Source organism: Pistacia vera, unplaced genomic scaffold (genome assembly GCF_008641045.1).
Source record: "Pistacia vera cultivar Batoury unplaced genomic scaffold, PisVer_v2 Contig2, whole genome shotgun sequence".
Taxonomy (NCBI): domain Eukaryota; kingdom Viridiplantae; phylum Streptophyta; class Magnoliopsida; order Sapindales; family Anacardiaceae; genus Pistacia; species Pistacia vera.
Genome location: NW_022196001.1, coordinates 48,579 through 74,459, shown reverse-complemented (window position 1 = coordinate 74,459; position 25,881 = coordinate 48,579). Strand labels below are relative to the sequence as shown.

At 34.5% G+C, this 25,881-nt stretch overlaps 3 protein-coding genes across 4 annotated transcripts; 1 reads left to right on the top strand and 2 right to left on the bottom strand.

Moving 5' to 3' along the window:
* Positions 1-1,962: 1,962 nt before the first annotated feature.
* Positions 1,963-3,764, bottom strand: LOC116128347 (V-type proton ATPase subunit F-like). The gene is made up of 3 exons (XM_031414061.1): positions 3,647-3,764; positions 2,246-2,328; positions 1,963-2,127 (listed from the first exon to the last, which is right to left on the bottom strand). The coding sequence occupies exons 1-3, from the start codon at positions 3,762-3,764 to the stop codon at positions 1,963-1,965; spliced, it is 366 nt and encodes a 121-aa protein (XP_031269921.1).
* A 4,145-nt stretch (positions 3,765-7,909) lies between these two features.
* On the top strand, positions 7,910-11,964 carry LOC116128337 (basic leucine zipper 25). Of its 2 annotated transcripts, none has more exons than XM_031414043.1 (6): positions 7,910-8,506; positions 8,602-8,686; positions 9,437-9,617; positions 9,848-9,923; positions 10,013-10,138; positions 11,347-11,964. In XM_031414043.1, the coding sequence occupies exons 1-6, from the start codon at positions 7,994-7,996 to the stop codon at positions 11,776-11,778; spliced, it is 1,413 nt and encodes a 470-aa protein (XP_031269903.1). In that variant the 5' UTR covers positions 7,910-7,993; the 3' UTR covers positions 11,779-11,964. The 2 variants fall into 2 exon arrangements, with proteins under 2 accessions (XP_031269903.1, XP_031269904.1); XM_031414044.1 differs by having other exon boundaries at positions 11,282-11,488.
* A 56-nt stretch (positions 11,965-12,020) lies between these two features.
* LOC116128336 (histone acetyltransferase GCN5) lies at positions 12,021-18,852 on the bottom strand. The gene is made up of 13 exons (XM_031414042.1): positions 18,051-18,852; positions 17,875-17,939; positions 17,660-17,740; positions 16,860-16,931; positions 16,266-16,434; positions 15,431-15,474; positions 15,027-15,126; positions 14,620-14,688; positions 14,399-14,453; positions 13,494-13,612; positions 12,723-12,816; positions 12,393-12,534; positions 12,021-12,305 (listed from the first exon to the last, which is right to left on the bottom strand). The coding sequence occupies exons 1-13, from the start codon at positions 18,651-18,653 to the stop codon at positions 12,242-12,244; spliced, it is 1,677 nt and encodes a 558-aa protein (XP_031269902.1). The 5' UTR covers positions 18,654-18,852; the 3' UTR covers positions 12,021-12,241.
* Positions 18,853-25,881: the final 7,029 nt, after the last annotated feature.

The window sequence follows — 25,881 nt, the reverse complement described above, 5'->3', positions numbered from 1 at the left end:
ATCGTTCTTAGCTTCTGGCCAGGATTGACATTACAACAGAGGAAACTTTTAAAAACCATAACCCTAAGAATAAGATCTTCAAATTTTCATGCACTCATGTTTCGCTAGAGTCAGTTTAGCAGTAAAATGGCTAGAGTGAAGACAAGAAAGCTGTGGAGGGATAAAAATGGAACAAAAATTAGATGAAAGATTTTATCTACTAAACCAATTAAAAAAATGTCATATTGAAACTTGTCTAAAGCAAAGGAGTCTTTTTGAGTAGTTTTCTCTTCATAAATTATCATACTAAAAGTTATATAAATAGAAATTTTAATATATTTTCTTAAAATTAACCACCCCAAGTTTTAAATTATTAAAGATATAATGTACTCTTCATTTTGGACTCATTATTTTATATTTCATTATGGAAAAATTTTTATATCAATATGAAGCTGAAATGAATTAATTAAAAGATATTTAATTGAATATAAGCATTCAAATATACAGATATAAATTATAAGTATCAGAAAGTATTTTTCCTTTTCTTTCTCATAGTTTGTTAGAAACTTGGCTCCTTATATCATATCTTGATTTTATTTATTTTTTGTTAAAAAATAGATTTCAAGGTGCATGATACATAAAAACTATTTTATAGTATTTTTTTTTTTTTGTAATATATTACTAATATTTCATAACTGTTATTTCCTATTTCAATTTTTGGTTTACATTTTGCTTCGCAATCGACGAACCTTAATTTGAATATTTTGAAAATTTTCATCACATCTTGTTTAATTTTTTTTTTAAATCTTAAAATAATTTATTTAATCAATTAATTTTGTGTATAAAATTCTCATAAAAGGGTATATTTAAGATTTTACACCTACAAAATCAGTTTTAGAGACAATTTAATTTTTAAGAACCATCCCTGCCAGCTTTTAGAATCTTTTTTAATTAGTTTTATAATACTAATTAGAGTAAACAACTTTTTACCACACAAAAAGTTTCAAAAATACCACTTTCTCACCAAAAGTTTATATTCCGTTAATACCTAAAGCCAATTCCGACCGATTCTGATGGCAAAAATTCTCTCTTTAACAATCATTTGAACCTCCGGTCTCTTCTTTATAAAACCCCTTGCATTGCGACACCTGATTTCTTGCCAATTGTCGACCACCGCAAATCTAGGGTATCTTGTTCTTATCTTATTTGTGATTGATTCTGACAGCGAATATTCAATCGATCACCACCATTCGATCCACTGACCTCCACTCTACAAAACTCCTCTTATCTTGGCTCCTGGTAACTCACCGAACGCTGGCTAAGAAAGTGAAATATATTTTGAGTATTAACAGAATATAAACTTTGGGTGGAAAAGTGATAGTTTGCAACTTTTTGGGTGGGAAAGGTCATTAAGGCAAACCTTGGGTGGCAAAAAGTCGTTTACTCTACTAATTATGTTATAATAAGTGAAATTAATCACTTAATTCTTTTTTTTTTTTTTTTTGTTACCGAGGACATCCGAGCCAACTTTCGCGCACATCAACTAGTCTCCTAACCCCAAACAAGCCTTCCGAAATAGAGCAAGCCCTACATTTATTACCAACAATATTAACAACCCTTCTTGTGATCACTTAATTCTTAAGTCACAAAAAATCCTAAATGCACTCTTAATTAATTACCCATAAACAAAAAATATGAATGCCTACTTTCATATAAATCAATCTAACATTCTGTAATTGATTTTATTACCCACACACTCAAATTTGCTGCATCCCATCCAAGTATCTTTTACATTTACGAAATCACATTCAAATTCTTGCATATCCATAGGGTTGCGCCACTCTGTTTCTTTAATACCATTTAAAAGAGAAACCATTACAAGTTGTATTCCATTGCATTGAAAATTCCTGAATAGTAGAGAAATAAGGAACAATAGGGAAGGTGAATCAAATGCTGAAGCATCAAGTGAATATATACCTCTGCTTAGCGTCTCCCAGATGCCACAGATTCCGCAGAGAAAAGGTGTTTCACTCGTGAAAGAACTGAATCGTGCGCAGGATCATATGGATGATCCTTAGAAGGAATCTCCAAAATTGCAGGGATTGGTTTGTTGTAGCTATCAACCAAAAACCTTATCATATTCGCAACCTGAACATCAAGGGGCATCAGTTAAATCAGCATACCAAACAAGAGCGAAAAAGACTACAAGCTAATTTCATAGACAATTAATTGAAAAAGAACAATACAGAATAAAGTGAGAACTTACATACTGGCTAATCAGCACTATTGCAATATCCTCCCTGGATGAGAACTCTTTAAATGCATCTTTGATTTGCTTCACAGTTGTTTCTACAAAGCATAAGAAGGAAAAAAAAAATTAATTAAAGCATAATAATTTCAACAAAATCCACTTTAAAAGTTAGCATAAACATAAAATTTGCTCTGTTATGCGACTAAAGCATTGGAGGACAACACCTAGCTTCTGAAAACGACTAATGCATAGCGGTTTCAGTTTATGAACTACACGTGTTGTAATAACACTCTCTCAAACACAGATTATAACCAATAAAACAGACATCCACAAAAGATCAAGAACACCACAATTTTACCGTGGTTCACCTTTCCAAGATTGGGAAGGCTACGTCTACGTTGAGCTCCGGAAACGGACGAAGCTCACTGCACTAATTTATTAATCAGTTTACAGATTACAGACACAAGATCGAAAGATCCAAGAAAAACCCAAAATCACCCTATCTGGTAACTATCAGCCTAGGAAACTAACACTCAGAATCCCAGCCCATCGAGAGACAAAACCCCTCAATTAGAATGACTACCCAATCACTTAACCAGTTACACAGAATCAAGATTTCAGAACACAGGATGAACCCTAGCAAAGCAAACCTAACACAGTATCAATCGAATATAATACACAAGACTGAAGAGAAAAGTTTGCTTATATGTCGTTGATCAGGATGGACTGAACTCAGCCGTTGGATCTCTTGAAAACTGATGGTCCAGATTCATTCTTGAAATGACAGCGTATTGGTTTAAGTAACACGGCACCGTTTCAGTCTTCACACTTACAACATGAAATAATGCAGTAATATCATATTCCAAGTGTGTGGCATGAGCTTCTTCTTCTTGCTGAGATAAATCATGATGATGGTATTAACATCAGAATATCGACCAACTGTGGTGAAAGCTGACTACGAAGAAGTTCAATGAACATGGACCAAACATCCATCACATATGAGGAACACAGATATATTTACAAGCTACTTCTTCAGCTTAGTAAAACAAATAGAACAACCCTAGAGCAAGTTAAAGAATAGCACTAGAGCAAGCTGACAAACAAGCTCTGCTTTCTACCAAGATCCCTTGAAACCATAAAACAAATTGAATTTTACAAGGCAAAATCTTTAGTACAATAATAAAAAATTACATATATTTCAAGATATTCAAGTTGCCCATCAACCGTTTGTTGTTTTGTTGCTGTGGAACTCATAATGTCTATCTAATCCATTCATGTTATAGATGTTATCATCGTACCAGTATACCTCTACACTAAGCAAAAAAGCAACCCCAAAAATCATCAAAGACGGAAACAAAACGAGTCAACTAGTAATCAAGCATCAAAACACCCCAAAATTCATCAAAGTAAACCAACCTCCATAAAGGGAAACAAGAATTATCAGCAAAAGACTAAAGAGGGAAACATTGCTCAGGTAGTGTGAGAGAGGCAATGTCAACGACAAAAGTGACGATGTGAGAGAGGAGAGTTGCATCTGTGTGGGAGGGAGGACGGTCAGGGTGTGACGATGTGAGAGAGGAGATGGCGACAACAACGGCGACGATGTGAGAGAGGAGAGTTGTGTCTATATTGGAGCTTGGGAGGGAGGAGAGTCGAGATGAGTGTGAGTCTTTTAGGATTAGGAATTTCAATTTTCAAACTTTAATTCAGTTTTTTTTTTAATATATAAATAACAAATAGGCACCCGTGGGCTTACCTGTCTAACCCGCATGAAATATGGGTTGGGTTGGGTACGGGTCCAAAATACTAAGACTTCGTTTGGTTCAAAATTTGGGGGTTTTGGGAAAAGTTTTTTGATAAAAGTTAAAAAAAAAAGTTAAATTGGGCGGGTATTACGATGTAGGATTTATAAATTAATAAAATACCCCTTATGTTTGTTTTTTTTACAAAATACCCCATATAATAAAACATTAAAAGTTAACAAAAACACCCCCAACCCACCCTCAAACACCCCCAGCCGGCCACCACCACCGGAGGTGGCCGGAGTCGCCTTATCGGCGCATGACCGACTGGATCTTGCCGGTCATGCGCCGATATGGCCTTTTTCGACCAGATCCACGGTGGATCTGGCCGGCAAAGGCCAGATCTAGCCGTATTTGCTCTCAACGACGGCCAACAAACGGTCGTCGTTGATGGTCAACGACGACCGTTTGCCATCAACCGTTTGCCATCAACGACGACCGTTTGTTGGCCGTCGTGACCTACTGTTACGGCCAAAGATCTAGCCGTCAACGGCCAGATCTTTGGCCTTAGATCTGGCCTTTTCCGACCAGATCCACCGTGGATCTGGCCGGAAAAGGCCAGATTGGCACACTACTGGCCAGATTCAGCCGGTAGTGCGCCATCCTATCAGATTCCGGCCATTTTCCGACAGTGGTAGCCGGAATCTGGTAAATATGGATTGTTGGGGTGTTTTTGTAATTTTAAAAAAAATATTTAGGGGTATTTAATTGAATTAACAAATTTAGAGGGTTTAAAAAAAATTGAATAATATTGAAAATAGTATTCCCAAAAATGAGGGCTCCGTTTGGTTCACAATTTTGTGTTTTTGGGAAAAGTTTTTTGAAAAAAGTTAAAAAAAAAAGTTGAATTGGGCGGGTATTACGATGTAGGATTTACAAATTATAAAATACCCCCTATGTTTGTTTTTTTACAAAACACCCCTTATAATAAAACATTAAAAGTTAACAAAAACACCCCCACCAGAGTCGCCGACAAAACATTAAAAATTTAGGGGTATTAATTGAATTAACAAATTTAGGGGGTTTAAAAAATGTTGAATAAAGTTGAATAATTTATGAGTTTTTGGGTATTTTACTGTTTAACTTTTTTGGGAATACTAAAAGTAGTATTCCCAAAATCCAACCAAACAAGCCGAGAGTTTTTGGGTATTTACTGTTTAACTTTTTTGGGAATACTAAGAGTAGTATTCCCATCTTGAACCAACGAAGCCTAAACCTTTACCTTAATTTTTTACCTGATACAGGTCATCCACGGTCTAAACCCTTTTGCCAGGTCTACCTATCACCAGACCTGACAAAATTGGTGGGTGGGTTGGGTATGATCGGATCCACGGGTACGTTTAATAGGTACGGATCGGTTCTAAATAGGTCTAAAATATTGAACCCTACCCGACCCACGGTACCCATATTGTTTTCAATTTTGACACTTAAACCCCCATAATTCATGTCATTTTCATTTTTTACAAAAATTTTCTCAAATTTGCTAGTGTTTCTTCTTTGCCAGTGCTGCCTCTGATTCAGTGTATTGCGGCTTCCTTGCCCTTTTTCGCTTTCTTAGCAACCAACCATCTCGCTGCTGTCAATGTTGTGTGCCACCACCACCCTTTTTTTCTACGTCTAACCTAGTCGAATCGTTCGCAATTGTCGTGCGAATGAGCGCACCGCCCTCTGCCTCCCATTTCGTCCACGTCGCACAACACAGCTCTTTTTCTCTATCTCAGTCTTGGTTTAGCATCACATATATTATATGGAGACAATTGGGATTGATTTTAGTGCGGATTAAGAGTTTCTATTCCATGCTGTGGCTATAGGGGTAGGGTTGTCGCCTCTTGATAGAAGAAGCTGGGCCACCGAAGCATTCTACGTCGAGTTTGTCGATGGAAAGAGGAGAGAGACAACTCAATGCCAGTGCAAAAATAGAAAGAGTCGTGTTGTGCCGTTCAAAGTGGAATTCTTCTAAGATCCATGCTCGATTTTGCATGCTTGCCTGTCGAAGACCACTGCACCTCGCTTTTGTTGCAAGCCTGTTTGCTAATTTTTTTTTTTTTTTTTTTTTTTTTTTTGGGTTTCTTGGTTGCAATCTGAATGGTGATTGTTCGAGTTGATTGAACGGAGATTTGGAGTGTTTTGAGGTTGAGGATTGTTTTGAAGTGATTTTTGTTTGATTGATTAACCCCCTTGCCGTTTTCCCTACCGCGGCTACTCACGACCTTTCCCCTGCACCTTGCCCACCACATGTTCGAGAGATTGCCCCAACGAACCAACAGTTTAGCGAGAGGAAGTGATTTTGAAGGATTTCTGTAATTTAAAGTGAAATTTTTAATTTTTTTAATTTATTTATGGATGGGCATCCTTTAAATGGGGACGTCCGTCCCTTGTATATGGACGCCCGTCCATATAATATGGACGGACGTCTATGTGAGTGAATGGTAGTCCAAATTTGATGGACGGCCGTTCACTAGAAAAAAATTATAAAAAAAATGAGAGGCGTGTTACACGTAGGCCGGTACACGATTTCGGTACAATTTTTTTGGTGTCCGTAGCATTATTGTACCCAGCCCACTCACAAAATAAAGGGGAATGGGAATGGAGTGAATAATTCGGAAAAAGGGGTCAAATATGAGTCTAAAATCTAAAGTGGGATAGGGAATGGGAGAGACCTCCAGTCCACCCCAAATCGGCCGTTGCCATCCCTCATTTTGGGTGTGGCCTAATTGCTTTGTTGATTCTCTGGTTGACGAACACATATTTTTATATTTGAAGAAAAAATTGTTTTTGACAATATTTTAAGTGAAAATCGTAATAAACTCAAAAAGGTAATCTAGAGTGGAACGATAAAACGTTGTACGGTCATTCCAAAATATACCATTTGCCTTTCGATCTAAAAAAGAAGCCACCAACATGTACTTACTCAGACTTGTCGTTTCCTTGAAAAAGAAGCCATCGACACGGACTTACTCACACTTAAACGTCACAACCAGAAAGAAGCCGTTCGGCGTTCACGATAAACTATCTCATTAATCAATTCTTAACTGCCACGTTTCAAAATGCACCTAGGAACAAATTATATGCTTACGTGTCACTGCTTTATATTCCAACATGTGTGTTGCTAGAGAAGTGTAAGCTGTGAAAAACAACAAAAAGACTTGTTAAGAGTTAAAAGCTAACTATTATTTAATTTCAAATATTTTATATTAATTTTATGATTCGACAATGTATTTAATAATCAAATATTTTATATTAATTTTATAATTCGACAATGTATTTAATAATTTAAGAAGGATAATATTACCATCATTTTTTATAAATTTTCTCTCACACTCTTAATGTAATAGTTTCTAATTAATTAATTCATAATAAATTTCACATAAATTCCATATAAATCCTATTAATTAATTGTTAACTGATAATTGCAAACTGTTATACTTAAATTATCAACTCAAATTATAAAAGAAAGTTTGTAAATATGATTATTGATGTATTATTATTCTTTTAATAAATAATTATCGGGAAAAGACATAATTAAAAGTTGATATGTATTCGGACGAGACAAAACGCTGTATGATCATATCACCGCCGAGATTCGCCGGTATGAAAATTGACAATTTTGCCCCCGAAGGCCACCTACGTGGACTGACTTAGACTGGTCTTTTCATTCAATGAACTGTCTAAGTTAAATGTAAACTTTACAACGATCAAGAAATATCCCCTGCCCCACCATCCACCATAAACTATCTCACTATCACTGCCACGTGTCAAAAAACAACAATGACCATATTATTTGCGTGCGTGTCACTGTAACAGCTTGCGTGGACAAAGATTCACGAAACTACGTCGTCGAGGTCCCATTAACAAATAACAAAAGCAGGAGCCTCACGGCAGAGATACGCATTATCGCACAAACAAACAAACAAGTTTCCGCAGGAAAAAATAAAAAATAAAAAAAAGAAAAGGAAATTTCATGGGAAGTTCGATGAATAGTGTGTTCTCTGCGGACGACTTCTCTGACTCGTTCTGGTCCTCGCCGGGAGGGACTCCGCCTCGGTTTCCGGATCCGCTTAATGAGTTGCCGATGAACCGGAGCCTATCGGAGTGGGCTCTCCAGAGGTTTTTGGCTGAGGTGTCAGGTTCGCCTGGTTCGATTTCCGCGGCATCGGTTGTAGCTCCTTCCGTGGTGACGCAATCAACACCGTCGATAACTGAAGCTTCTGTGGTGACACAATCGACGGCGTCGAGAACTGATGCTTCTATGGTGACGCAATCGAGGGCGTCCAGAAATGATAATTCGGTGGTGACACAATCGACGGTGTTGACAACTGAGGAAGGCGGTGATGATGACTTGGTGGAGATCAAGACGCCCCCGTATCAAGATCAGGCTCTTCCTGGACCGTTGGATCGATGTGCTAATTATGATGATTACCAAGCTTATCTCAAAAGCAAACTCGATCTCGCTTGCGCTGCTGTTGCTCTTAGGGTAGAATTTAACTATCTCTCCTTCTCTCTTTTCACATTTGCATACATAACACAACGAAATGAAAGATAAATTTATAAAAAAATTGTGCTTTTTAGGGGTCGGTTGTGAAGCCAGAAGATAAACCTTCATCTTCTTTAATTGAGAATCAAAGACAGGCTCTGTTGGGATCTCAAGCTCCTGGTAATGTCAGAGAAAGTGATTTGATTGTCTAGTAAATATTGCAGTTTAAACTCCAATAAGGGACAAATTTATAAATATCTCCTTATTCTTTTTCCACTAGTTATTTTTCAAATTTAATCTCTGATGCTTTTATCTTCTGAGAATGCTTGAATTAGCGGAGGCAAATTTACTTACTGGTGAATGTAGTTGTAGCTTTTATAGGTTTTGAAATTATGTTAGACAAATTTTAATCAGAGCTCTTAGAAGCTAAATAGGGTAGGCCGGTATTCAAGCTTTGCTGAGTTGAGTTCAATTCACATTAGATATCTTTATATTAGGATGTTGTTGGGTCTGTCATGTATGACATGTAGCTAATTATTCGGATGTAGCTGGGTTGGACATTTCATGAATGCTCTCTTGAAGAAATGACACATTTATGATATGCTGACATAAAGCTTAGTTGTCATGTAATAGTTGTTGAAATCGTTCAGCATCTGTAAGTCGAGTCTATACACAATTGTCAGTCATGTTCATACCCTATGTTCCAATAAAAAATTATTTTTGCATCTTCAGTTTTAATGATTTGAGATAAAATGATATTTTCTTTTCAGGTATTGCTGGAAATAGCATCGCATATTGCAATTTCTTTCCAGTTAAATATTTTTATGATCAGCCATTGGTTTTATGTTGCATGGTGTAGTCCACTTTGTGTTTATGTAGTGTGTTGCATCTGATTTTTACTCAATGCAATTACCGGTCGTGATTTATCAGTGGCACAACACAAGACTGATGGTGGGCCACTTGGCACTACACCCTTACCTGCTATGCAAGGGAAATCAGGGGTACAAGTCGGGCAAGCAGTTAGTGCCTCATCAAGAGAAGATTCAGATGATGATGAGCTTGAAGGAGATACAGAGGGTTCTGATCCTCTGGATGACAAACGTGCTAGAAGGTTATAAAAATTTCATACTTGCTTCTCATATTTTCTTCCGGTTTTAGTGGTTATGAATGCTATCAGTGTTCTTAATGTGCTTTGATTATATGCATGTTTTTTTTCCTTTATTGGTTGATTTGTTTATCATTTCCCATGTCTACAAATTAGAAGTTGTGAAATGTGGAACTTCAAATGTTATTGCTAATCTCAAAGAAAAAAATGTCATTGATACATTGTTGTTGGCTCAGGATGCTGTCAAATCGGGAGTCAGCTAGACGCTCTAGGAGAAGAAAGCAAGCCCATTTAAGTGAACTGGAAGCACAGGTTTTGCCCCATGTTTTCTTTGATGCTTTGATGTGCACTCCTTTTTCTTTTTCGATGAAATGTAAAGTAATGTATATTGTCTCTTACAGGCTGGTCAATTGAGAGTTGATAATTCTTCTTTACTGAAAGGCCTGACCGATCTGAAACATAAATGTGAAGAAGCTACTGTCGACAATAGAATATTGAAAGCTGACATTGAGACATTGAGAGTAAAGGTAAGTTGCTGTGGTATTATAATCTTGCTAAATTTTCATTTTATACATAATGTGGTAAATTACTATATATATCTGGTTGATCTTTCAGACTTTCACACTGTTTTCTGCATTTACTTAAACATAAAATGCTTTTTGAATGTGAAGCCACACACTTTATGAAAGTGACATCCATATCTAATTTTAAAGTTATGAAGATTTGTAGGAGAACTCCATTAGTAGAGTGGAGCCTTTAAATGCAGTTATATTCATCTCAAATGCTTTTTACATGTTAAAATAACATTATTTCATGATTTTTTCAACAAATTAATCCTAGACATACTATGATAGACTTTTTCTGAATCCCATGAAAGCAAAATACTCTCTTTGAATGTACTTTAAATACAACATAGAGTTGCATTTCCATGGAATGTTAAAATTTTTCCTCTATGATGCTAGTTAGTGTTGTCATTTAGCTGGCTTTGTATAATATGAGCAATTTGTGTAATTACATCAAATGTCTGGACCAACATGATGCTAGTTAGTGTTGTGATTTAGCAGGTTCAGAATAATATGAGCAATTTGTGTATTTAAGTCAAATGTCTGGACCAACATTTTGGCTGTGATTACAGAATGAAGTATATGCTTTGAAAACTAATTTGGTTGTCAAATAAAAGAGAAAGGTTATGCTCATCCCTGTATTATTCATGTGCTCTATATTGTGTGGTACTGCATAATCTGCTAGCTGCATAAAGTATCAATAAACTAGATAATTATCTATAGTGTTTTGTTGTGCACTTTAATCATAATTGTCATTGCTCAGCTCATATAAGTTCACAAAATGGACACTGATGTGTTATTTTTCTCTTTTAATAATGAATTCAAATTCCACTTTGCATCGTGGTTACCTTGTTGACTTTTTTCCGGACCCAAAAGTTCAAATTGATAGAATATGGCTTAAAATTAATATATTATGGCAAAACTATGTCGAGTTACCATAATTCCATTACTTAAGTAGTAGGAAAGTGCTCAACAATAATATATATGCTTTATGCCAATGAAACCACCACAAATTGGTTGGCTGAGTGTGAAACTCATTTTTGCATTTTGTGCTCAAAGCTGCAGCAAATATTTAATCTAGTTTCTGATTATGTTACTTCTTGCTAGGTTCACTATTTTGATGCTATCCTCTTATTGGCCAAAGTTACATATATCTATACAAATTCTTTTAGGTGAAAATGGCTGAAGAAACAATGAAGAGATTGACAGGGGTGAACCCAATGCTTTTAGCCAAGCATGATGCCAAATTTGCATTGATCGACAGTCTAGTGGAAGCATCTACAAATGCAACCTTATCGATGCAACTAAACCCAAACCAGTTCTTTCACCAACCAGGTCCAAGTATTGCTACTAGCACCCCGAATCTCCATAATTTGGATCATGTTATCCCAGAAAACACCCAAGGTTCCGTTGGAAATCTGCAAAATGACAGCAGTGGAAAAAACAGTGCTGAAGCATCCACCTCGCCGCATATGGTTAACAGAGAGCTTGTGCACCAGCAGATTGTTCATATGGTCAATCCATCTGGGTCCAGGGCCATGCCTGGTTGGGACTCTGGACTTCCTCATGCAAGTGTTGGTAAGAACATTGAGAAGCAGAATTAGATTTAGTTTGGCCTAAATAAATCTGTCATCAATGAGGAATTGGCTTAAAATTAAAGGTAATCTTGTGGAACAGCGGTAGGTTTATATTTGTTATTGAAGTATGACATCTTTTTATTATTTTTCATTCCAAATCTGTTCTCAATTTTTGTCTTCATTCTACTTCATAAAGAGAAATATAGTTCTTTATCTGGGTCATAATGTCAGTACTCACAGTTTTGATGAAATGATATAATATCCAGATCTGTTGCAAACGCTAAACCCATCCATTTCACTTGTTTATTCAGTAAAATTTTACTCCATATCAAAATGGCCAGAAAAATTTATATTACAGATGAGGAAAGAGAAAAAAGAAGAAAAAAAGAGGGCTGACCTGGAAAATAATGCACATAAAAAATATTAAAATCACTAATGTTACACAATGTTGGTTATATGATAGCTGAAGCCAACCCTCAGTATTGGTCTACTACTGAATTTTGGTGCCGGATTGGAGACCTGATTGAACTTTGCTTTGAAAGTGTGCTTCAAGCCTGCATTTTCTTTTTCAAAGTTAAAGATTAGGGGAGAGAAGATAAACAAATAATAAGCACAATTTAAGATGAAACAATTAATCATGCCTTGTTGCACATTTGTAGTAAATGGTATCGGGAGAGTTATAAGTGCGTGCATTGGCAAACATCCTCTTGACATCAGCTACAAACATCTCAAATGTGACATAATATTGTTCTGATTCCACTCTCTTCGACATCGTCCTTAAATCTGCAGTACAGTGAGATCAGATGTAAGGCACAAAGACTAATAGCTTTGCAATTGAATGGCCTCCCATTCGGAGATAATATGCAATCATACATATATATCAGCTGTTGGTGAAGTATCGCCATAACTTCCTAGAATTTTTTTCATGGAGAATATGTTTAAGATGATATTGTTAAAATAAAACTTCTTACCCATGGGATCTTTGATGATTTCATAATAATCAGGGACATCGCGAGCATCAACTGGATCCTTGAATGGCCAAGCATCGACGTGATCATGCATTGACTGCACAAACCAAAATCTATTTGGTAAGAATCCAGGAAGGATAAGAGAAATCACACGCTCACATAGAAGTTAATAAACTAATAAAGTAACTAGCGAAAAACTGTAAAGAAGAATTGTGACATTTAGTCTTTAACCATTTACTCTATAATAATCGCAGGATCAGCAAATCTTCTGAGAATCTAAAATCAGAATAATAGTTTTATATGTCAGCCTATGATTCAATGCTCTAATGATATTACATATAATATCACCAGGATTTTGATAAGCATGCAAGGGTAAATTTGATTGCTTCAAGACCCATATAACTAATCAAAAAAGCAACATGGGTGAACCATGCCTCATTTCAAGGCTTTTGGGTGAATCATGCCTCATTTTAAGGCTTTTAGGTGCAGTAACGTGTAAACATATCATCTAAGACCCAATAGCCTTTCTAATGAGATGTAACAATCTAATAAAAACTAAGATTAGTTACTTGTAAGCAGAAACACAACTGTTAAGGACATGCATATGGGAAATACATTCATCGAAGAAAGCATTTCAACTTTTAATCTCATGACAGGTTTAAGTTGACTTGAGCAATTACACCCATAAGCAAATTCATTGTAACATGTCAAGGCCAAGCTTTTCTAATATCCTAACATTAGTTAAAGCTAATACTGAAAAATTTAGAAGCTTGCCTTCAAAAGTGAGCGCATGAATACAGTTAAAAATTTTTGATATGATGCAATGTCAGTGGAAGCACTTAAAGTTCTAAATCTTGAATGACCCCATTGATCAGGAGTCCACCCAGCTTCCCCTGTTATCAAATTAGCCACAGGCTTTCATTAGTAACCCAAAATTTCATCAAACACAGGTCAAAAAGATAAACAACTCAGACAGCAGATTAACTCTTAAATTGAAAATATTTATGTATTCCATAAATAATTTATGACATGCTTACTGCTCTACAGCATATCATACACCACAAAATTACAATTATGCAGAAAAATTACACCTTCAAGTTGGCAAATTACATGTGCAACCCTTGACTAAATTAACAAGGACATGGACACAATAATTAAAAACTATTTCCTGCCTATTTGCAGGATGCTGAATGACCATGATATGATAAAGAATTCCCTTTTCTAATGAGTAATGCTACTCATCCCAACACCCAACCCCAATTTCACATCCCAAGTGATGTGTCACCATACGTGGCATTGACATGTCATTTAAATGTCAGTGCCACATATGGTGAAATATCACTTGGGATGTGAAATTCCAGGATAAGTTTTGGGATGAGTAGCACTATTGTTTTCTAATATCTTAACTTCGAAACTGTCAAAAACACTTTTTAGAAAGGTAATAATAACAAAGTAAAACAACCAAAAGAGGTACAGCCCCAGTACAAGAGGCTGCATATGACCATGAGATCCATTCAATTCTCTATCAAACAAACGATATGGGAAACTTAGACACACAGCACATCCAATAAAAGGTCAAAAAGGAGTTGCTCTTAAAAAATTATCAAATGTGATTACATTCCATTAGGTTATATCATATATTCTAAGATTAAACATCTTTGGGGTGTCAAAGAACTTACTCAAACCCGGAATATCCTCAACTTTGATAATCTTTTTAGGGATACCAGCTTCTTTCTGAATGAAAGATATTCTTAATCAGAACAAAATACAAAGTAATCATAGATACATATTTTTGTATAATACCCAAAACTCCGAAGGAAAGGAGGAGCACCAATGAACTTTTAAATAAATTCACTGTCATCCATTAAATTAATAGCATATTCTTAAAGGTGCCACATACCTTCTGAAAATCAATTCCTTGGTAAACAATATGACAATTTGAGAGCTCTCTTATCTTCTCATCAATTGCCTATCATAATAAAAAGAAGAAAAGAAAAAGACAGATTATAGTGAATTCACAAAGATGGTACCCAAAAATGGAAAGGGATTCTTTTAAATATTAATTTTAAAATTGTGTAAAAATTCAATATGAAATTTCAAGATAAGAGTGCAGCAAATACATTGTCAAATATCTGAGGCTCATATGCTTTTCCAGCAAAATTATTTTGGAATAAAACATGTAGGGAGATACACTGATGTTTGGATTCTTTGACTTCCATAGCAAGTCTTTGTTTAAGACAAGAAAATGTTCAAATATTTTTTAATTAATAATAAAAATTTTATTAGTCAAGTATACTTTCACCTTACCTGCCTTTGACGGCGGACCATAGTTGATAAATCAGTGTATGGAAGCTTTGGATCAATTTTACATTCCATAAGGATTCCTCCATCATAATCCTTAATATACCTGGAAACAACAATGAAATTTTTATGTACAGTCTGAAAGCACATAAAATAAGAACAAATCAAATTCTATGAAACAGCTTAAAAGGGTCCTTATAATAAGAAAATAAAGAGATTTTGAAAGACACCTATGGTAGTCCTATGAAGGGCCATTATAACTCCTGTGAAGGACCATTAGCCTAAAACCTCAAACTTTATACATTTTATCTTTGCCTAATCTTTCCATCAGAGAAACAAAAAATGCGCTAAGTAGTAATAACATTCAATCAGAAAAGATAAAACTATGTATAGTTCCATATTAAGCATACCCTTGCCATCGGTCTTTCTCCAAGAAAATCTCTTTGGTAAAACCCTGCAAAAATTAACGGATCTCATGAGTTATTTAAACTACATCCATTCAGAACAGACTAATATGTAGGAGAATATAGAATGAAAGATCGGGAAAATTGATGGCAGAACAACTAATTCCAACATAACTCCACAATTTCCAGAGCCAGGTCTCCATCATAGCATGGTAAAATCCAACAATTAAAAGAGTCCATAAACTTGAATCTATTAGTAATGAAACCAAAAATTGTTCCTCAGTGGTTACATAAAACTGACTGTGCCTTTGTCATTTAAATATTTTTTGTAAGAAAAAGATGTTTTACAATGCTAACTTGCTCTACATATTAGGCTGGTCAAATTACAAAGATTCTTTTTTTTTTTTTTTTTTAAATTATTTAACTTAATTTGAGATACCAATTCATTGCCTCATTTTCAACCTCCAGTCTATATATTAACTCATTAGTAAGAGCCTTCTACATTAATGCACCAGAAAAAATATCCAAATGCAATTTAAGATGTTTAAGTCTCTCAAAAAACCAAAAAGAATAAAAAAATAAAAGAGTATTATCAAAACAAGTTTTTTACTTGATAATTTACACCACTACATAGATAGAACCTTTTCAAAGAAAAAAAAGATGTCACAGTTTTATACTTAATATTAGCCACCCACTAGAAATTTTCCTAGCAAAGAAACTATCATGATTTCACTAGAGTTGTGTAGTATATATAGAACTAATCATCCCACCATCAGTTTATGCTAAACCAAACAACAAAAACCCTTAATTTTACAACTACATCAAAAGTGAATAAACAGACCTGTTTAATAAAATAACCAACAGCATTATTATCAGCATATGTTAGAAAATGTGTTAGCCCATCAATATCACGTGCATGCTGCTTTAAATGGTTCATCAATCTGGTCCCATAACCTTTTACTTGTTCATCAGCTGTGATTGCACAAAAAGCTATCTCCCCAAACCTTTGGCTGTGTTTTTCCAGAACAAGGGTGTTAGTCAGAGGGCAAAGAAAGCACCATATGAATGAAACTGTGACCTCGCTCAATAAATATTATTCAATTCCTTCAAATGTCATCCTACACTATGAATTAAGGTGAAGCACCAGTTATTTAAAGTTAATTAAAAGTAGAAATGGCATCAGTAGGACAAAATGAAACAGTAGAGAAGTTTATTTAGCTGCTCTTGCTAAACCAAGACCAAAGTATTGACTCATGGTCACAAAACACACATGAAGTTGACAGAATGCTTCCAGCAGTTTAGGAAGGTAAAGTGATGACACATCAAACAGATTAAGTGGATTGGTTTACCTGGCTCTGAGTGAGAATACATAATGATACGACAGTTCATTCAATGATGTTTAAAAAAGGAACCAAAAAATATCATAAATACAAACCTGGAGTATGGGCGATATGTGATGCCACCAACAACCTGATTATGTCTGATAACCATAACCGACTTGTGGCTTCTGCATATAAAATATGAAAAGCACCTCTATTCAGAAAGCATATAAAAGAAGGAACAATAAAAGACAACAATGATATTACATTACTAGTGAGACCTTAGAGGTCATTTAATATAAAACAGCACCATCAGTATTTGACAATATATTGATCCTAGCTTCTGCAATGTGTGAAACAATATGAATCTAAATCTCAAATGTGCATGGATGCTTAAAATCAACATATAAAGTCCTCTCATATGAGGTTTTGCAATCAAACTTCGAGCAATCGAAGAGCAATATATATTCCATGCAATCTCAACTCACGGAAGTTAGGGATGAAGTCCTCTCATTAAAGAACAAAGACTGCTGAGAAAATTACTCCAAGCTGATATGACTCTGACATATGTGCTAAACCTCAATCAATGCATCAGAAAGTCTATTATGATTGAAAATAAGTGGTCTTTAGGTGCACTGATGTGTCGTCCAGTGTATTAACATGTACCACGGTGGAGATACTATTTTTCCTGTACTACATTTAACCATTCTAATCAACAGATCATAATATCTTAGGCTTGATTCAACGTCTACTACTATCAAACACTGTCTGACAGGGTCGAAAGGTTTCCTTTCCATATTTGAATAGTGAGCTTTCACTAAATTTGCTGCTACCAATTAGAGATTTCTTATTTTATTTTTTTAGAACTAAAACTGGGAACTAATTTCTTTTAGATTAGAAGTTTTCATGATATTACCTATCCATCACAAGACGGACAATGTACTCCTTAGGCATGTTGGGTAGCTGCCTCGCAAAGATATTCTTTAATCCTATCAACCTGAGAAAATTAAGCCTATTAATCACATAAACGAACAGAAAATGCACAATAGCAAAATTCAAATGACCACACATAAGAAAAAAGAAGTTCAGAAACATGAAGGTTCAGGATGAGAGAAAGAGAGAAAGAGATACCAAACCATATGATCATCAACACCATCGTTCCCGAGGCACACAAACTTGAGCCTTCCAGCTTCTTCCTGAAACATTCCCAATAACACAATTAAAAGCATGATCTCCAAGCTCCAGCACAATTATAATATAATCAATGTAAAAAAACAAATTATAATAATTAAATTGCAAAATTGTACCTCTCGCTTCAAGCTTTCTTCTCGAGCACTATAAGCACCACTAGCTTGTATATTCTCTGTAAATATCTTCACTGAATCTTCTTTAACCACAATTCCCGGCACCGAGCCACCGGTCCCACCAGTGGACCCCAAGACGGTACTCCCTATGGGACCAGTTTCCTTCCCGCCATCCGGATTCTCAAGTTTAACCGTCACGGGTTCCGTCTTCAGCTTTGTGTTCCGCACGGAGCCAACGGAATTATTGTTCTCGAGCCGAGCCGTGGTGAAGGTTCGCATGGAGGACTCGTTGTCGTTGTCGAACTCGTCCTCATCGTCGTCAACCACGGCGTCCTCCGAGTCGTCAGCGTCGGAGTCGGCCCCGCGGGCGGAGATGCTCTCGAGGTCGTCGTTAGACGTCAAGGCGCCGTCACGAGTGTCGGCAGAGAAGGAGGCAGGGAATGTCGGTGGTCCGTGGTCCTCAGACGCGGCCGCCGCCGCTGTCGCTGCTAATTTGCGCTTGTGAATCGACGACGTGGCGGATGCGGAGGCCGAGTGGGACGGGGACGGCGTTTGTGAGCTCCGCGAGCGGTTCTGCACAGTAAGGTGAGAGGAGTGCGTGTCCATTTGACTCAGATTGAGTTGACTCAATCAAATTAAGGTTTAATGTAAAAGGATTGGCGAATTAGGGTTTTGCAGGTAATTTGGAGGGTTAATTTCGGGTACAGAGTAGAGTCTTGAGAGAATGAAGACTGAAGAGAGAGGGAGGAATGAACAGTGTGGTCCTTGTTTTTCAGATTGAAACGACAACGTACAGGTTAACTAAACAATAAACAGAATTAACTGAAAAACACTCAACAGAGAAAAACGGAATTGTCTTTACTACAATAAAGCCCAAGCCATTCATAAGCTGGCACGGTTGGGCTGGAATATTCTGTGGGCCTTATAAAATATAAATAGGCTGGGCCTGATAAAGGTTGTCTTGCTTGGGCTATAAAAAGAAGAAAGCCCATACAAAAATAACCAAAAGTCCCACAGATTCCCCTGTCAGATAAGCATATTGGAAATTTTGATGATATCGCATATTGGAAAATCTATATCTATATTCTGTATATATTGATATAATCCTGAGACATACCCTATTTGTTTGCCAAGTAGGATTTTTAAAGCTCTAAAATTGGTGGATTTTGACATGTTGGATGATTGTTCGACAAATGGCTACATATGATNGGCTATAAAAAGAAGAAAGCCCATACAAAAATAACCAAAAGTCCCACAGATTCCCCTGTCAGATAAGCATATTGGAAATTTTGATGATATCGCATATTGGAAAATCTATATCTATATTCTGTATATATTGATATAATCCTGAGACATACCCTATTTGTTTGCCAAGTAGGATTTTTAAAGCTCTAAAATTGGTGGATTTTGACATGTTGGATGATTGTTCGACAAATGGCTACATATGATTGGTGATAATGTAGGATATGTACATTTGGTTGCATATGATTGGTGATGACGTGGGATATGTGGATGAGTATGATTTTTGGTTATATGTGGCTTAATGTAATTGGTGTTTCATATTTTTTAGTATTAATGACACATATTAATTAAACAGTCAATAATAAATTGGTCATAACTTGCTCAATAAAAATCAAATAGATGAACGGATTGAAGCACTAGAAACTAGACAAACATGACTTTAATTTGATATATTATATGTTGAATTTAAATAATTGTAGACCCTTCACATTCTGGTTGAAAATATATGATATCAAATAGTGACATTCCAAATGTCTACTTCAAATAAGAAGATATATAGATTGATGTTTGGTGGATGTGTTTAATCCCTTCACATTCACATTAAATATCTATATATATTTATGTGATATGATACAATTCCACCATTTATACTTTATTGGGCATCCCAAAGGTCTAATTAAATTATATATATATATATATTGTGTGTGTGTGTTCCAAAAGTTTTTCAAAGTTCAATTGAGGTTTAAATTATTGCACTCTTCTTTAATCCTACAACTTTATTTATTTATTTTTTGTCTTATGTATTTGCTTTGTGGGTTGGGTTTACACAATGTTTGTCTACAATTGGAGTTCATTTCTAATAGTTTCCTTTTTGTTGTATATCATCTTATATAATTTTTTTTTATTCGGGACAACTGCAATATGATGTCTTTGCAAAGAAAGCTTAATACCATTATGTCACATGCACTTTGTGATGGAGCAGCTCTACATGATCAAACATAAAGAAATCATGGAAACGAAAGGTTTAGTACTTAAGGATGGAGGAGGTTGTGTGTGGTTGTTCGCTTCGTTATTGACGGGACAAAGACCCCTTTTAGATATATAATATATAATATTATATATATCATTGGTATGCAAGCCATGGATGATTTGTAATGATATGTTATGTTTCTAACATACTCTCTTTTGATTTTGTTATTTTTGGTTATGTCATAAGTCTCTGTTGAACATATTTGGTAATTTACTTTTACGAATGGTATTATGATGATTATTGTTATGATATATGTTTTAAGTATTGTGTTGTTTTACCATCTCATTATCAGTTATGAAATTTGAATCGTATAATTGTATGCCGAACATTGACAATAACACCAACTATAAGGAAAATTATATGCCAAACCACTCATCATAATTCATTTAATGTTGTCAGATGCCGAACATCTTAATTTAGTTATGTTGTTCTTAAGTTTATCTTCAAACTGTGTATCTTTTTTTAATTTTGATTTAAGTTAGCTGCTGAACCAGATGGTTCGACATTTGATGAATGGTTCGACATCTGATTATCTCCTTTAGATGAATGTCGAACCATTCATCTTAATTTTGATTTAAGAGTGAACCCTATGTCTGAGTTTGCGGTGTTTGACATCTTTGGATGAACCAAAAAAAGCGAGAAAGCAACCCATTAGAGATAAAGTCGGATGTCGAACCATTTGGTTCGGCATCTGATGAATGGTTCGACATCTATCTATTATGTTTCTCGGTTTCCACTGAACAACTAGTAGTAAATTGACCATAACTTGCTTAATAAAAGTCCAATTGATAAACACATTTAAGCATTGAAAACTAGACAGACAAGACTTTAATTTGATATATTATATGTTGCCTTTAATATGGAATTTGTCTTGCTATCGAACCATCACATTCTGGTCGAAAAGATATGATATCAACTTGGTTTCTACTAGACAGTGAGTAGTAAATTGGTCATAACTTGTTTAATAAAAGTTCAATTGATAAATGAATTGAAGCATTGGAAACTAGACAAACAATAATTTAATTTGATATATTATATATTGAATTTGGATAACTGTAGACCCTTCACATTTTGGTTGAAAAGATATAATATCAAATTGTGACATCTCAAAGGTCTACTTTACGATCACAACACGGTGTCCTTCCATTGTAAACTGTATTGTTCAATAACACATCCCCAGTAATATAAGCCATTGGCGGAACCATTGGAATATGCTAAATCATTTGAAATATGTTGAACAATGACAAAAAATCTAATAATCACCAATACTATTACATATTCAAAAAACATACTAAACCATTTTTAATTGTAATAAGCCAAATGTCAAACCGTAACTTAAATTAAAGAAAAAATTGGGCTTACTACCAAAACTTAAATGAAAATAAAACTTCTAATAAAATCTAAAAAATCTAAATGGTAAGGTTTCTTGATGTCATAAACATCAAATTGTTCAGCAAACTATAACAGTCCTATCGCTGATGCATGAAATAGACAGATAGATATAGATATATAGATATGATATTGAATAGTAATTATAATTAATTGTTTGGGAATCCCAAAGTTTGTTAGATGTGTTTAATCCCTTAATTATCTATGTATATTTATAAACACACCGACTCCAATGTGTATTTTTAACTTTTTTATTTAATGACTAACTATTGTCATTTCCTTCCATTGTATTCGAAGAGTTTTTTACCTTCTTGAATGAGTGTGTTTACTTATTAAGAGATATCTGTTGGTTTTTCAACTATTTATTTTCTATTGTCATTTAAACCGTCCTTTGATGTTTATTTCTACATAAGGATAAGGAAGTTTGTATTTGTATTGCATTTATAAAGTTGTAGATTTTCATTGATTCTATTTGTTTCCCCTGTTGATTTCGCAATGACTGATAGAACATCACATTTAAACGACTCATAACCAAACAATGCCAGAGCAAACGATAATGAACATTTAACCCGTTATGTTATGTTTATTTTTATACATCTATAAGGAACTTTGTATTTGTAGAGCTTTCATAAATTAATAAAATTTCGTTGTTTGTTTTTCACAGTTGCTTCGGCAATACCTGACAGACAGTTGGAGTTGAAATATGTACATTCTACAAAATGTTAGCACCAACTTAGACGATCTAAATGCTACAAGACAAAAATTGAAGATATCATGAATTTCGTCATGGGTATTATTTATGTTCTAACTAGAGGAGAGTTTTTGGTTGTTGCAAAGGAAGTGGAACAGGAAATTCTTCAAGAGAATAAATAAATAACCTCCATGTAAACATCTCTTTTAAAGATTCAAGAAGTATATATTATTTATTTATTTTTTTTTTGTCTTATGTATTTGCTTTGTCTTGATCGGTTGGGTTTACACAATGTTTGTCTACAATTGGAGTTCATTTCTAATAGTTTCCTTTTTTTTGTATATCATCCTATGTATTTTTTTTATTAGGGGCAACTGCATGATGTCTCTGCAAAGCAAGCTTAATACCATTATGTCGCATGGACTTTGTAATGGAGCAGCTCTACATGATTAAACATAAAGAAATCATGGAAACGAAAGGTCGGAAGGGCTACTGCTTAAGGATGGAGGAGGTTGTGTGTGGTTGTTCGCTTGGTTATTGCCAGGACAAAGACCCCTTTCAAATATATAATATATAATACTTATATATATATCATTGGTATGCAAGCCATGGATGGTTTGTAATGATATGCTATGTTTCTAACATACTCTCTTTTGGTTTTGTTATTTTTGGTTATTTCAAAAGTCTCTGTTGAACATATTTGGTAATTTACTTTTATGAATGGTATTATGATGATTATTATTATGATATATGTCTTAAGTATTGTGTTGCTTTACCATGTCATTGTCAATTGTGAAATTTGAATCGTATAATTGAATGTCGAACATTGACAATAACCCCAACTATAAGGAAAATTATATGCCGAACCATTCATCATAATTCATTTAATGATGTCAGATGTCGAGCATCTTAATTTAGTTATGTTGTTCTTAAGTTTATCTTCAAATTGTGTATCTTCTTTAATTTTGATTTAAGTTAGCTGTCGAACTAGATGATTCAACATCTGATGAATGGTTCGACATCTGACTATCTCCTTTAGATGAATGTCGAACCATTCATCTTAATTTTGATTTAAGAGTGAACCCTATGTCTGAGTTTGCGGTGTTTGGCATCCTTGGATGAACCAAAAAAAGCGAGAAAGCAACCTATTAGAGATAAAGTCGGATGTTGAACCATTTGGTTTGGCATCTGATCAGTAGTTCGACATCTAACTATTCTGTTTCTCGATTTTCACTGAACAGTTAGTGGTAAATTAACCATAACTTACGCACTAAAAGTTCAATTGATGAAAACATTTAAGCATTGAAAACTAGACAGATATGACTTTAATTTGATATATTATATGTTGCCTCTAATATGGAATCTGTCTTGCTATCAAACCATCACATTCTGATTGAAAAGATATGATATCAACTTGGTTTTCACTAAACAGTCAGTAGTAAATTGGTCATAACTTGCTTAATAAAAGTTCAATTGATGAGTGAATTGAAGCATTGGAAACTAGACAGACAATACTTTAATTTGATTTATTAAATGCTGAATTCGGATAACTGTAGACCCTTCACATTTTGGTTGAAAAGATATAAAATCAAATTGTGGCATCCCAAAGGTCTACTTTACGATCACAGCATTGTGTCCTTCCATTGTAAACTGTATTGTTCAATAACACATCCCCAGTAATATAAGCCATTGGCCGAACCATTGGAATATGATAAATCATTTGAAATATATTGAACAATGACAAAAGATCTAACAATCACCAATACTATTACATATTCAAAAAACATGATGAACCATTTTTAATTGTAATAAGCCAAATGCCGAACCATAACTTAAATTAAAGAAAAAAAATGGGCCTTACAACCAAAACTTAAATGAATATAAAACTTCCAATAAAATCTAAAAAATCTAAATGGTAAGGTTTCTTGATGTCATAAACATCAAATTGTTCAGCAAACTATAACAATCATATCACTGATGCATGAAATCGACAGATATATATAGATATATAGATATGATATTAAACAGTGATTATAATTAATTGTTTGGGAATCCCAAAGTTTGTTGGATGTGTTTAATCCCTTAATATTCACATAAATACAACGCTTCACATTTACATTAAATATCTATATATATTTATAAACACACCGATTCCAATGTGCATTTTTAACTTTTTTATTTAATGAATAACTATTGTCATTTCCTTCCATGGTATCCGAAGAGTTTTTTATCTTCTTGAATGAGTGTTTATTTATTAAGAGATGTCTATTGGTTTTTCAACTATTCATTTTCTATTGTCATTTAAATCGCCCTTTGATGTTTATTTTTCTATATAAGGATAAGGAAGTTTGTATTTGTATTGCATTTATAAAGTTGTAGACTTTCATTGATTCTATTTGTTTCCCCTGATTTCGCAATGGCTGATAGAACATCACATTTAAACGACTCATAACCAAACAATGTCAGAGCAAATGGTAATAAACATTTAACCCGTTATGTTATGTTTACTTCTATACATCTATAAGGAACTTTGTATTTGTAGAGCTTTCATAAATTAATAAAATTTCGTAATTTGTTTTTCACAGTTGCTTCAGCAATAGCTGATAGACAGTTGGAGTTGAAATATGTACATTCTACAAAATGTTAGCACCAACTTAGACGATCTAAATGCTACAAGACAAAAATTGAAGATATCATGAATTTCGTCATGGGTATTATTTATGTTCTAACTAGAAAAGAGTTTTTGGTTGTTGCAAAGGAAGTGGAACAGGAAATTCTTCAAGAGAATAAATAAATAACCTCCATGTAAACATCTCTTTTAAAGATTCAAGAAGTATATATTATTGGGACTTCCTACAATCATATTTGCAATACATGAATAAGTATGAGCATGAAACGTTGACCAATTATCTCCTTTGTTTACCATAACAGATGAGATGATATTGTATAAATGTTTAAGGGAAAATGACATAGACATAACATTATCCTGACAGGATCAAAATGTCTGTCCTTTCTTTGCTTGACAATCACATCTTTCAAACTAGATATGACATTAATGCTAAAAAAAAAAAAAAAAAAAAAAAAAAAAAAAAAAAAATCAACAACAAAATACATAATTATTTCTCAATTTCCTTTTTCTGGGTTGATGAACATGTGGGTTTGTGACCACACTTCTTCCTATGTCTTGCTTAACATGGTATATTTAATGCTTTTTTAGCAGCTTTTGATACATTTGAGCACAATAACATATCCTTCCATTTGTCCATTAATTTTAAATATGTTTGAATATATTTCTCTCATTCATAATCAAAGAAAACATTTGTAAGTTATATGTTAACATATTACACATTAAATGAAAATAAACTACGTTTCTTTGAGTATGAAATTTGCAGGAGGGCAAAAAAACAGTTACAAATGCAGTACGCAGGAACACAAAAAAAAAACATTGTTTCAATATCCACCTCCAAAAGCTATGGGAAAGG